General features: G+C 44.0%; 1 protein-coding gene and 1 pseudogene across 3 annotated transcripts in view; both read right to left on the bottom strand.

Moving 5' to 3' along the window:
- Window positions 1-1550: 1550 nt before the first annotated feature.
- Window positions 1551-2446, bottom strand: LOC308438823 (large ribosomal subunit protein uL10-like; annotated as a pseudogene). Its single transcript has one exon. The product of its transcript is annotated as a large ribosomal subunit protein uL10-like (transcript).
- A 5235-nt stretch (window positions 2447-7681) lies between these two features.
- TGFBR1 (transforming growth factor beta receptor 1) overlaps window positions 7682-14798 on the bottom strand; it is a 52020-nt gene continuing 44903 nt past the window's right edge. For both annotated transcript variants that reach the window (XM_080939958.1, XM_080939957.1), the window contains exon 9: window positions 7682-12212. In XM_080939958.1, coding sequence (XP_080796084.1) covers window positions 12087-12212 — 126 coding nt within the window. In that variant the 3' untranslated portion in view covers window positions 7682-12086. The remainder of the gene's footprint in view (window positions 12213-14798) is intronic.

Raw genomic sequence — 14798 nt, forward strand, 5'->3', positions numbered from 1 at the left:
AAGCACACACTTCCCCAGCTAGTTCTTTCTGCTGCATGCTTGTGGATAGGTATGTGAGCTCTCAGCTGCTGATCCAGCGTCATTCCTGCCTGCTGCCACATTCCCTATTAAGATGGTCATAGATTGTGACCTTCTGGAACTGTGAGCCCCACATTAAATGCTTTCTTTTATAAGCTACCCTGGTCATGGATTTTATCACAACAATAGAAAGTAACTAAGACATCACTTGAATTATAAAAACAATAAAATCCCCAAGCTACATTCAACTGTCACTCAGTGACTCTCCACCATGCCATAGGGACACTGGTGTAAAATACAAGGAATTATTAGAGCAACGGAAACTTTTCAGAGCTGGGAAACAAGACAGCAAGCAGCAGAGCTGAGGGCCGGAGAGCACACTGGGAACTGAGGGACAAAAGAGGGCTAGCCAGGGGAGCCCCAAGCAGGACAGAGGACCTTCCTTCTCAGCAGAGCCACAGAGAAATGCTGAATTCAGAATCAGGAAGAAAGCAAGAGCCGCAGGGCCACTATAGGAATTGAAGAATCAAGAGCTGCTTTCTCAGACAGCCGATTAGACTGCCTCACACTGAAACTCCAGAGACAGAGCAGGGCTTGAGGGGTATGGCGTGGAGGTGGAAGTGATGGTGTAGAAACTATTCTACCCAAAGAGAAGCCACAGCAGAAACGCTCAGTCCGTCGTTCAAGCCCCTGCTTACCCTTAAGCTTGGGGAGAAGAGCCTGCTTGTGATGGCCCCACCACTGTGGAAACTGAAGCTAGCCATGCCCTTTAGGTGAACAGATCACAGAAGCTGTCTGGATGGGTGGCTTCATTTATGGACACAGGTCATCATACCCTCAAGAAGGGACAAGAGGAAAGAAGAGAGAAGACCATGCTGTAGAAAGTGAGATACGAAAAGAGAAAGAAGCTCTTTTAATCCGAGTCCTTGGGGAGACTTGAGAGACCGGACAGCCTCTGAGGGCACAGCTAGTTGCCATCAAAACAAGAAGCAGTTTTAAGAAATTTTAAATGACGGTTCCCCCCACCCCCCGCAACCCCCAGCCACCGCACCCAAATGCAGCAAACACAATAAATAAGAAAACAATACTGAAAATGGCTGAAAGACAGGCCAGGCATCAGGAAGTCTGGATAGGTAACAGGAAGCAGGAGTTGAAGTTTTGGACAGAAAAGATGCAGATGTCGGTATCCATTGATTAAGCAGGAATTAATACACTGGAAAGGGGTTGGTAGGAATGCAGTGCGTGAGAGAGCTGCTGAGCGGGGGGGGGGGGGGGGGGGCACTCTTTTTTACATGCCCAGGTGCCAAACAGGGTAAACAGAAGTAAAGGCCCATGTGTAGACCTTGGAGTAGCAGTTTTGGGGACCAGGGGGGTGGGGTGGGGAAACATTCTATAGAGATGAATATGCATACACAACCACACTAGTTTTCTTCCTTCTTTTTTCCTTCCTTCCTTTCTTCCTTTTTCTTTCTCTCTTTCTTTCTTTCTTCCTTTCCCTTTTTAAGAGAAGTAAACCTTTATGTCCATCTTTCTCAGATTAAGCAGGCTGACTTGGTTGCTTTGAGGGGATTAGAAACTGAATCCTCATCTGATTCCTCCTCCGACTCTTCCTTTGCTTCAGCCACGGCTGGGGCTGCAGCAGCCTCAGGAGCAGGAGCTGCAAATGCAGATGGATCAGTCAGGAAGGCCTTGACCTTTTTGGCAAGTGGGAAGGTGTACTCAGTCTCCGCAGACAAAGCAGGACTCGCTTGTACCCACTGATGATGGAGTGAGGCACTGAGGCAACAGTCGGGTAGCCAATCTGCAGACAGACGCTGGCCACATCACAGACGCCCTCAAGGAAGCGAGAGTGCAGGGTCTGCTCGGTGATGAGGCTGTGAACACTGCCATTGTGAAACACCTGCTGGATGATCAGCGCAAAGGAGAAGGGGGAGATGTTCAGCATGTTCAGCAGTGTGGCTTCACTGACTCCGATCTTGTCTCCAGTTTTGATCAGCTGCACATCACTCAGACTTTCAATGGTACCGCTGGAGATTTTAGTGGTGATATGTAAATCTTGGAAGAAATAGATCTTCTCAGGCCCTAGGCCAGTGTTCTGAGCAGGCACAGTGACTTCAAACGGGGCGATGGCACCAGCTCGAGCAGCAGCAGTGGTGAGTTCCTCCTAGGTGAACACGAAGCCCACGTTCCCCCGGGTGTGAGGCAGAGCTGGGTTGTTCTCCAGGTGCCTCCTGATGGCCTTACGCATCATGGTGTTCTTGCCCATCAGCACCACAGCCTTCCCTCGGAGGGACATGCGGATCTGCTACATCTGCTTGGAGCCCACGATGTCTGCTCCCATAGTGAAGCATTTTGGGTAATCATCCAAAAGTTGGATGATCTTGTGGAAGTAGTTGGACTTCCAGGTCACCCTGCCTTCCCTGGGCATCACGGTGGTACATCAGGGATTGTCACGAAGGGTTTAAAGACAATGTCACTCTAATGAGGACGGCTGGCCCACACTAGTTTAGCTGGGTTTGTGTATTCAGAAGTTGGAGCTGAAAAAGACTCACCCATATTTCCAGAGCATAATGGAAACCCTATGAGTGAGGAGCAGGGGAGTCTTTTGTACTGGTGCGGAACTCAAGCTGTGGAGAAGCAACTAGAAATTTCGGAAAAGGAGGGCTGGTGTGAGCCTGCACGTGCAAATGGGGGTGCACGCATGAATGAGACATTTCTTATATGTGCACATACATTTCATATGCATGACAACATACCTGGGAATCTTGTGGTTTCCTTCCTGCTGTTCCATGACATTTTGAGAAGCATGTACAATGTTTATACTCTAAAACTGGAAAATAATAACGGATTAAAGATCTACTTAATTTGCAGTCAGCCTAGGAGGATGTGCTGTTCTGGGGAAGCCTGCTAGTAAAATAAATTAAATGGCATAACAAAGAGCAATTCTCATCCATACAAAACAATAACAATAACAAAACAAACCAAAAAAACCCAACCCAAATTAACCAAAAACAGCGGAAGAGCAGCACTGCCCCCTGGTGGAGATGTGGAGGAGTTTGCAAATAAGCTCTTCTGAGTCACTGGTTTTTGGGGGTAAGGGGGAGGTTATACATTATTATCTTTTGAGACTTATGAGTAGTTGAAAACTGGCCCATCCTCACAGTAAGCATGTATAATGACCCATGCAAACAACAGGCGTGTGTATGTGTGGCTGGGAAGAGGTGCTTACAAGGAGAAGCCTGGGAAGGCATGGGGAAGTGTTGAGGACAGGTTTGGCAGGGAGGTAGAGTATTTTGTTTTGGAGATCTGGGTCTCTCTATGTAGCCCCAGCTGGCCTAGAAATCTCTTAAGTGGACTAGACTGACCTCAGAGTCACAGAGATGTGCCTGTCCCTGCTTCCCCAGTGGTAAGTATGCACCATCCTCCACGGCCAGGGACAAAGTTTTAAAATAAGTCTCACTTGCCATAAATAATACTTACTGAAAACAATGAATTCACCCTTGTGACTGCAATTGAGTCTTACCACCCCATATGTCACAACAAAGATGTTCACATGTTGGAGGAAGTTATCCTGCGGGGTCTCTGTTTACACACATATACTATTTCACAAGGATTTTTGGTACCTACTCTTGTTAGATTAGTGCAAGGCCCTCAGGTCACAAAGACTGGCTTTTGGAATGCTTCAAACACAGCCATACCTGCAGAGTTCAGGAGGGATCAAAATACTTAACATGGTAAAGCTTCATAAAGCCCAGACCATGGCGAGCTGGGCTCCTATCGACAACAAGCTCTTCTGGGCCTGTTGTGAGCTCATCTATTGGGTAGGTGAGAGGGTTATGGAAATAAATTAGATATGAGCCTTGTTTGGGGGATGGTCACTTCTGGTTTCAGCAGCAGTACTGGTCTAGAAGGAACCAGAGAGAATTCAGTGATGCTTTAGAAGCAGCCCTACTGAAAGAGCACCCCAAGTATGCCAAGCTCTCCGAGAAGCCAAGGGGGTGGGCATCTGGGTTAGAATACTTTGTTAATTCTTAGATGTGAAAAACACCTGCTTCTTTAAGGGGAACAGGGATTGAAGTGAGAGGGAGGTGCAGACACAGTGACCCCACAGAGAGCAGACTGTGGAAGGGACATCCTTGGAGCTGAGCCTTGGGGTGACTAAGATGAGTTAGAGCAGAGGACTGGGATGAGTGTGGCTCCAGCCTCACACTGGGCGGAAACAGAATCACAAGAAGCAGCATGCATGAAGGTCATTCAAGATGGTGACCACGTAGCACGCATGAGAACACCAGCAATTAGGGAACTCTGTTCTTAACATGTTGTCAAAGAGTAAGTTAAACATCACAAAACTTAGCTGCTGGATGTGCATAGCGAATGAGGTTAAGTACATTTACAGAGGTGTGAACGCACCAAGTTAGTTCTAGAACATCCTGGCATCCCCAAATTCCCTCATGCCTATTTATAGTCCTTTTGTTCTGCTTCTTTCCTGTAGGATGATGGAGACGAAATCCAGTTATCTTCCTGTGGTGGTCACCTGAGAGACAGGCCTCTGCCATCCACTGCCTGTGGGGGTTATCTTGACGGTCCTAACCGAGGTTAGCAGACATGCTCATTGTAGGCGGTACAACCCCTGGCTGGGTGAGTGGAGGAGGGGCTGCAGCGTCATGCCGTCCCCACTCTGTGTTCCTGACTGTGCTGTGACCAGTGGCTGCTGTCCCAGTTGCCTTGACTTCCTGTCATGATGGACTGCATCTTGAACTGTGTCCAAAACTAACCTTCTCCCCATTAAGCTGAACCTAGTGTGGTATCTTATCACTGTAATAGAACGAGACACTAAGACCCATCCCCAAATATGCCACCAGGGTATGTGTTGTGGTAAATACTCAATAGATGGCTTAACCTTTTAGCGGCCCTGTGGTCTCGCTCTGTGGACGGACAGACTCTGTCACTCGGTCCCAGCACCCTCTCCACAGGATCCCTTCCCAGGCGGTTCACTCCGCCTGCCCTGCTGCTTCTGGCCCGGGTGGACACCACCTCCCTGGTGTCTTCCTTTCCTCCACCACCCGGCACAGACATGACTCCAAAGCCCAGTAACTTAACAAGCAGGTTTATATATCATCTTTCAGTCCACAAACCCTCTACACAGTAAGATTATATCCAGTGGACAGTGATACAAACTGCCCTTCTATATGAGATGAGAAACAAAACAACCCATAGAAACCCTTAAAAATATTCATAACTACCTATCGTCAATTACGGCCACCAGGATCTAGATCCTCCTTTTCCAGCCCCATCTGATTCCTCCAGGAATCCCTTTCTCTCCTCTTCCATTTTCCTAGCCTATCTCCACTGTCCAATCGTCTATCACCTTATCATCAACCCACAGGCATACTGGTTGTTTGAATTGAATATAGTGGAGAATGTGTGCTAAAACCAGCTTTCCTCTTTCCCCTTGTCTGCTTGAAGTCCAAAGCCGTAAGTGGATTATTTCCTAGCCCTCATGAATTAAATCCAAAATGAAGGGAGACTGAAATCTGTCAACACCAGTTAGACAGATGTCACACCCCACTGTATTCTATTTCAGTAGAAGTAAATAAACTATTCTTTTGTTCCTTAGAGGTGACAACTGTCTCTTTCATCAGTGAGTGTGATAACACAGAAAATCATTTTGTCTGTTATGAAGAATACTGCTGGAGGTATCCACTGAGTGGGGATATTTTCATCTGCTAGACTTAGCAAGTGACAATACAGGATGGGCAGCCACATTTCAGTGTCAGATAAAAAGGACATACACATTACATTCAATATTAGGATATTCTTACAATAATCATTTTTCTCTTTATCTGCTATTCAAATTTCACCAAAAATATAGTGTCTTATATGGCAAGCACACGTTCTGGACTAAATGTATATAGCACGGCATTTATTTTTTAAAAAAATTAAATTTGTTGTTTTTAAAGCAGACTCCGCGTTTATATCCCAGTAGTAAGCAGAGGACTTTGCCAAGGAAGGTGTCACCACTGAGATACACTGTCTTTTGTCTTGTTTTTGTTTTTTAAAGACAGGATCTTACTATGTAGCCCAGGCTGAGTACTGATTTCACCTCCAAGTGTTGGGATTACAAGCATGTGTCACCACACCTGTCAGTCACAGACAGTCTCTATAAAGAATAGACATTAATGTGTCTTCTTAGGAAAAAGTCTACCAAACTCTTGGCAGTTTTAAGATTGGGTTATTGCATCCATTTTTAGTTCTTCATATATGCTTGCCATGATATAGCTCAAAGGGTGTTTGCCCCGAACCGAACCATCCCGAGTTTGATTCCCCACAAGTCTACATGGTGGAACCTAATCCAAGTTGTTCTGTGCACTAAGATACCCACGCATGTGTGTGAACACTCACACACAATGTAATTTTAATGTTCTTTATAGATCCTATATTTTTATCTTCTCAGGTATAAAATCTGCAGTTGCTTTCAGTCAGCTTTGTCCCTTAAAATTTTTTTTTTAATTTTGACAAAGTCCAATTTACCAAATGGGTTTTAAGTCTTTCGTGTGGTTTCATGTTATTTCCTTCCAGAAACTGCACATCAGAACTGGGACGTCTATAAGCATTTCCTAACCCTCTTGCTGTCAGTTTCCTTTTGAAATATGGCTGTCTCCAGCACCATCTGTTGAATGCTATCCTTTCTCCCACTGGGTCATCTTGGTATGTTATAGTACAGTTATAAGGACTCTTGTTCCACAGCTCTGTACGTCTACCCTTATACCGACAAACACTCCTAAAGAGGATGTCAGATCCCTTGAAGGTGAGAGTTACAGGCAGGTGTGAGTACAAAAGCAGTGTGCCTGCTCATTTAAGAGTTAAGCCATCTCTCCAGCCCTAGGACTCTTACATTTCTTTCCTTTGGTGATACTGAGGGCCTCACACCTGCTAGGTGAGCCCTCTACCGCTGAGCTCTGCCCCAGCATCTCCCTGCTAGTATGACAGCTAATTCACTGACGCCATTCATTTCTAGTTTTACCTCAAAACCCACTTTATAGCAAGAGAGGACTCCCAGTATCTTTATAGCAAGAGGAGAGGGCTCCCAGTAACTTTTTTGTTGACAACATGTGTCTCTCCCATAATTTCACCCCACGGTGTTTACATCTGAATCTAAAGAGTGCCTCTGTGGCCACTTTGGCTGGTATTCTTTTGACAGTTCTGTCATTTATGGTTTTGGGATTTTGTTTAGAGGTAGGTGCTATGTATTGAGGCATGTAGGCTCAGGCTATTTGCAGGCTGAAATTATTGGCATGCACCGCCAAACTCAGATCGCTGAATGAAATGACTGGGTAACTCATGCCTGCTATTTTGCAAATGCCTTTAAAGTCCGGGGCCCTTTGGCTTCTGTTGTCTTTGTTAGATATTTTTACTGTACTAGTCTTGGTTTTGCTGTTATTCCAACCAAATTCTAGTGATGCTATAGTGGTTGCTCTAGTTTGCAATAATATGCGTGTCAATGACAAGTTTTGGATTGAGGATGTAATTCCAATAAAACACAAGTTACTCCATTACTGTTCTATTTCCTAATCTCCCATGTGCTGCTATCATATCCTGTATCTGTGATGTAGACCTAACAGTACAGTGCTTTATACAACTTAACAAAAAGAAAAAACGTACACTTATTGTGATAGCCCGAGGTCTCCTCACACTTGCCATCTGGTTGTTTAATCTGGTATGAGCCATGGTGCTGAAGTAGAACAACTGTGATGAGAGGGAGAGCATCCTAGTCTGCCTCAGGAGACCCAGGAGCAAAGCAGAAACAGATGCAATGTAACATCTAACGGGGGAGGAGGGCACCCGAGATGTGTGCCGTGGCTTGGGTAAAAGGACAGTGGATATTGAGCTTCTAGATACTCCCTTCTATAAACTCACGAGACGGTGACTTCAGTGGCAGCCTGACTGAGCTTGAGAGCTTATCCAGCTTTGCTTCCCAGAAATGAGTGCTGCCACTGGCACTGCGGGGAAAGTCATTTATTTTCACTGCTTCCGTTTTCTACTGTAGTGTTAGGACGGAACTTCAGCATCTTCCTAGTTCTTATTTACAATTCATCTGGAACATTAGCACACATACAATGCATGTTTAAAAAACGGATGGGGAAACGTAGTTTATGTTTTTCCTCTCTTCACAGGCTTCTCAAAACCACTCAAGTTAAATGAAAACTTCTATGGACACCTGTGCATATCTGAAAGGGCAGGGGTCATACTAACAGTTAAAAGACGTTTGCACAAATACAATAAAATACAGAAAACAAAGTATAGATGACGTTATTTGGGGTACAAATATAAACAATACAGTACCATCTGAGTAACTTAGCAACACAATACTCACACTTTGTAGAAATGACTGCAAACTTGGCGGATGCTGACAAATATTAAACATTATATACACAATGAGGTAAATGTACCTTGGTCTCTTGAGAGGTAATTTAAGTTTAAAGCAAATGACATATTGAAACATCTTCTTGACATATAAAGAAATATCAAATATTCTATTCCATTTCATTGGCACAATGTGAAAAAGGGATTATCAAAAACACAGTTCATAATATTAAACTCACAAATCTCATTGAAAAATAAAAGCAAATTCACTTTAAGAAAGAGACTGAATGTTGCTGACAATAATTTTTAAATGTCATCAATAAGAGTCCTGTTAGGGTTGACAATAATATGCTGACAGTCCTCAGCTTTCCTAGAGAGGGCTCACCAAAGTTTCACCATCCAACACATGAAGCTGCACTGCATTCCCAAACTATTCTTCAGAATCTCAACACACGGACATGTCCGCTGGGCTGTAGCAGAGCAACATCTGGAATCTCCATGATATGGAACCAGACCATTGCCATAACCAAGGAACAGGAAATGATTTACAATCATTCCTTCAGTGCATGGAGTGAAATCACAATGTCTTCTCGGGGATTTTGGTGTGCAGGTTAAGGAGTAATTTGTCATTGGTTTTACATATCTGACAATTTTCAGAGAAAAGAGTCAAATATGTATGGATTATGAAAACGGTCTTAAGTCTGTCATGAGAACCAATGTCTGGAGTTGTTGATGGCCATGGCACCACACAGGGCCTCACGGCCCTTCCTCAGCACTGCTGTAGTAGCAGGACTGCAGGCTCAGCTCCTCATGCCTTTACTGTCCACTAGGGACACAGCTGGCCACTGCTTCTGAGGCCAACTCCCAGTGCCACTTGACTATCACCCTAATCTTTGCCCAGAGCTGACATGGAAGCAGGGATACCAGCAGGAACATCCCCAGCCCCAGTTTGCAGGTGACTCCCCACGACACCCACGACTCAAGGAAGTGGAAAGCGCCACCCACTTCAGTTCAGGTCTCAGAAGCAGTTCGTAGGTCCAAAGGCTGGAGGTGGGGTCAGGGACAGTAAGTCTCTGAGCCAGGACAGCAGAAAGGCAGAGTGGGAAACACAGAGCTGAAGATATAAGGGACTCAAGTTGTCTAGGCCTCTGTCAGTCATACCTCCTTCATGCTAGCTCAGCCAGAATATTCACAAGATGATATGTCATTTGTCAAAAGATATGTCTTAGTCACACTACATCCTGGGGGCAGGGGGAGTCTCTGATTGGCAATAGAAACAACAGATTGTACTACAAAATGACAGATATATTTATTTCTCTAATTAGATGTATTTATGGTCATAGCCACATTAGCCATGACTTATCTTAGTTTTTAAGTTATTTTTGTATTCAGTATTGGCTACCTAGAGATTATCAAACTATCCCTACACACAAAGAAATTAGCTGTAAACACGTAAACTGAATTTTGAACTAAATTCCAACTTTAAAAAATTCCCTGATTCATCAAAGCACATTTTATCTACTTAGGTAGAAAAAACATGATGATTCTTCAACCTCAGATGTTATGAGAAGTGTCTTCAAAAAACCCATTTCCTTGTGATAAAGTAAGAAACGTATTACAACTTTAACTCAAACAACTTTTGGTATGGTCTTAAAATTATATAAAAACAGTTTTAGTGAAAAAAATGCATTGGTCCCTGGATTTCTATAAAGCAGATCTCTAAGGGTTAGAAGTGGAAAAACAAACAAACAAAAAAACCCAGAAAACAAAGTCCCCAAAAGTACCTGACTATAGCACAAGAGCTTATTAATCAGAGGATACAATGGAACAAACCCTTACTTACATTGATGAAATCATGATAATTGCAGAAGAAACTCAGCTTTGTATTTAAAATACTAATCTCTAAGTACTTTCCCCACGGTGTTTTAGACGCACACACTGACACTAATGTCTAGGTAACGTGTCATTCATTCTACAGTTACTTTACTTTGGTTTAAGACCAGTCTTCAAATTTATGCTAGGTTTGAGAAAAGACATTAACAGAGCTCAGCAGTTTCAGATCAACAATCACAATCTCTTCTTGGGTAAATATTAAAGGTTATTTTGACCTTTTTATCTGGGAATTGGCATCACTATGTTCAGCAGTGATGAGAACATTTCCCTCCAGGAATATGATCACAGTGATAAAAAGGACTTTAAAAGCCATACAAGCCCTGCGAAGACTTGACAGCACTGAAGTAAAACCCAGACTTAAGCACTCCAGCACCAGTGAGAAGACCCAAAAGCTGACAAGAACACATGAAGAGAGCCTCTACTCAGAACAGCTACTAGCTGCCGCGTCTCCCAGTATCAAGGGTGCCGCTGAATTCAGTGCTACCCCGGAAATCAGGCAGTCGCAAGCTCTGCACATATGAGATAAAAAGACTAAATATAAGCTGCCTTCCTCAAAGTGTAGTGAGACCTCAAAACTCCACCTAACTCTACCCTTCCCATGATAGAATCCACAAATACAGCTACATAACATGTGAAAGTCACCTACACTTGGTGTATATTCAAATGAGCTATCTAGCCCTTCCTAGAAAAAGGCCTATGATTTAACAGTAACCACATTTGAATTTTAAATGCAATTCCTTTCCAAAAAAGAAAAGATAAAACAAAAACACTGTCTTTGATCAGATAGAGAAAAGGAAATGGCTTACAGAATAGCATACAGCTTTTCCTTCAGCAGTAGACACGCCTCCCTGTTCAGAAGGAGTCTGTGCACTGCACTGGTTATATCCATGAAGCACTGCACACGTCTGCGGGGCCAACTTCACTTCTTGTAATAAACTCAGGCTACACGTCTCAACTGCAGAGCTCCAGAGCTCTGTGTGGGGAGCCCACACAACAGTCACTTACTAATGCCCAGCAGTGCCTCAGTGGTTTAAGCACATCTGGGTAGGAGAAGGCATAAATACTGAATGACATCTACCACAAAAACTCTTAAAAACAGAAACAAATCCAGAAAAGGTTTAGGTTACTCAGAAAAATAAACTTTTTGAATGACAATGACCCAGGACTGAAGACAGACTGTAGACAGTCCTGTTCATTTCCATAGAAAGACGCAGAAGTGGCACTTACTGGTGTAGCACAACCCCACTCTGACGGTGTGTTGTGTTGGGAGTGTGAGGGAGCAGGAGCTGCACACTATTACAGCTGGTCAACTGTGCCCCCATGCCTACACGAGGCCATAGCTTTTAGACTACAGAGCTTAAAGTGTTAGTTTAAGATCTTGAACAATTACAGAACAGTACATTCAAAGTGAATGAAGGAAACGCTAGTGGTTCAGAATCCTTTGAGAATGTCCTTCAGGAGTGAAAGCCGGAAGTGCTGCCTCTAACTCCAGCTCCTTCACCCTTACAGCTCAACAGCACAGCAGCTCCCTAAGGGCTGGCGGTCAGCTTTAAAGATAAGCTCTGTTAATACAAACGAAAGTAGACTACACAACATTCTGTAACTGTTCTAGGAAGAAGTATCCATAGTGCACAGAAAGGGTCCCCATGGCTGCCTCTGGGCCCAGAGAAACCCTGGGAAGCTTTCAGTTGACCATATTCCACTGTAGCAAGAGGAGCAGAGCCCTCCGTTCTCTCAGTGAGGTAGAGCAACCGGCCTCCTAAACACCCAGGAGCAGATTTGAAGAGAGCAGAGTTCCCACGAAGTTTCAGTTACATTTTGATGCCTTCCTGTTGGCTGAGTTGTGACAATGTTTTTTTAATTCGCAAAGCTGTCAGCCTAGCTGCTCCATTGGCGTACCAACACTCTCTCATGATTTTAGCCATCACTCGCAAGGCCTACAAGGAAGTATACGAAAAGTAATTAATGCACACATACCACTACCATTGATCTGTGACCTTAAAATGGTATGTATAAGGTCCCAGTCTCAATCCTTTGTCGTACAAGTAAAGACTTTAGTCTCCATCAAGATCCTGGTGCCAGGTGCTGGAAAGGCTGTGGACACCTTCCAGGACACCTCACAAAGCTGCCTCCTGATTCAGCACTGAAAGAATGCACCCACTATGCCACTGAGACACTGGCAGAGAACATAAGTGCCCTTTGAGTATGTCAGAGCAAAGCTTAGGGTAGGAAGCAGGGAGAAGGTCTCAAGGTGCTGGAACACGTGGAGGTTCTGCCCACTCCAACCTGTCCCAGTCCTGCAGAAGGCTTAAGGGATTTGCCCAAGGAAAGACTTATTGTGGTTCCAGAGTAAAAGGACAGGCATCTCACACTGGAAGCATGCTGGACTCTGACTGGAAGCTTTCTCCCAGAACACAGTAGTAGCACCTGTGTACACTCTTCTTGGCGGACTCTGAAGGAATCTCCCCTGGACATCTGGGCAGTCCAAGAGAACAGGCCTGACAGATTATCAACAGTGACCAGAGAATCAATCAAATAACCCAGAGAGATCACCAAAAGAGTACACATGTAAGCTCCAATCACATGCACCTACTCCTTCATTAAAAGTGAAAAGTATCTGATCGGACATTTGAAAAGAAGTAGCATGAAATAGAGAAACTGAAACGAACAGAAGATGTAGAGAGAACACTGTATTGAAACTCTGTTAGGAGGCAGGGTGTGGCTCCTCAGCATAGTGTTTTCCAGTATGCACACTGTGTCTAGACCACAGCACCAGCCCTCTAAGATTCATCACTGGTTCGTGTGTTTTGCTTAAGTTTATTCTCTGTGTAATGTTTATGCTCAAAGTCACTTTACTCTTCCCAACGTCCCTTCAGTTGCTGCACTTTATGCCACGGCAGCGCTCCTCGATGTGTAGCGACAGACTAGTAAGGTCTGTAAGTAGTGAATAGGAGGAACATTCAGAGATAATTACAGAGAACCACCTGAGAGAAAGGTCAGGCGGGCAACACGGAGAGGAGGGCGAGGGAGGGAGCATGACGACATAGGTGGAAAACTGAATCTCCTACGAACAAAACCTTAGAGTCAGGTAACAAAAGGTGAAAATCAACAACAAAGGAAATGGGACACAACCCAAGACCACTTCAGAAGTATCTCCAAGAAAATATGTTTCTATATTTGAAGAACCATATACCAATGTCTACATATACATTTAAATGACTATTTTTGAAGGCCTATCATTTAACAAATATTTCTGTAGGTATTAGATACATCAGTGAACAAACATGAAATTTCTGTCCTCAAAAGTTTCCATTTCAGATAAATTACTGTGAAACACAGACCTTTAAGGTGGCGAATGCCAAGAAGAAAAAAAAAAAGCAATTTAGAGACAATAAAGCAGGCCAAGAGAAAGCATATTCTCAGTAGAAGGAAAATGTCTAAAGTGAACAGTCCTGAAAGAGAGGAGCACACAAACAGGAAGATGGAGGGGTAAACAGCGAGGAAGGTGAAGGCCCAGGAAGAACACAAAATCAAAAGGAATTCCAGGAAAAATGCCACACAGTGGCTCTCAAACCAGACTGGAAACGGCAGAAGGCCCTGGAGGACACATCTATGTACTGGTCAGTTTGGGGTGTGTGTGTACTTATACATGTGTTATTACAGACTGAACCTAGGGCCTCACACACTTGGCAGGCACACTAGCACTAAGCTCTGTGTTGAATCATTGAGAGTAGTTTTAGTCTTACTCTCAGGTCTCACTGCGTTCATTACAAGGCTGGCCTTACATTAGAGTTCTATAGTGTAGGCAGGCTTGAGCTTGTGACATTTCTGCCTCAGCCTCCTGAGCAGCTGGAGTACAGGCTTGTGCTATCGAGCTTAGCCAGTTCCATGCTCTTACCTGTTTCAACTAAGAGACTTTAAAACCCTAGAAAAGTAGAAGCTTCAATAGCAGCAAGTACACAGAAAACCAATCCCATGAAACTGAGCAAACAACAAGGCAGCAATGGCACTGAGCAGCATTCCTTAACAGTTACCATGAGCTGTACACTCTTAACCGTAGCCAACTTCTCCCTGCTTCAGTTAGTGGTGTGGGTACTTCATGTCTGTGCTATCAAACGCCCAGAGACAATTTTAAAGCACACCCTTGTAGGTAGGTTGAGGTCTATCACATGAACTCTCTGGGCACATTGAGTGTCTCCCCTGGGTCTGCACATTGTATTTTACTTAAGGTGTCATACAATTTTTTTTTTTTTTAACTTTCAAAGTTTTCTTAAGGAAAAGAAAGCCATCCCTTCTCTTTAACTTTGCTTCTCCCATAATTTGTTATTGACATTTGGGTGTCCCACCTGGACTTTTTTTCTAGGAACATATATGTTTGGCACTTTCCCAAGAAAGCAGAGTAGAACTTTGTAGAAATTACCAACTGTAAAAGGGACTTTGCTAAAATCATAAAATACTACCTTAGTACAATTCCTTGGGGCCTCATTAAAAAGTCTAACTTTGTTGTGATTTTGCAATAGGGT

Source organism: Micromys minutus (assembly GCF_963924665.1).
Source record: "Micromys minutus genome assembly, chromosome: 28".
Lineage (NCBI taxonomy): Eukaryota > Metazoa > Chordata > Mammalia > Rodentia > Muridae > Micromys > Micromys minutus.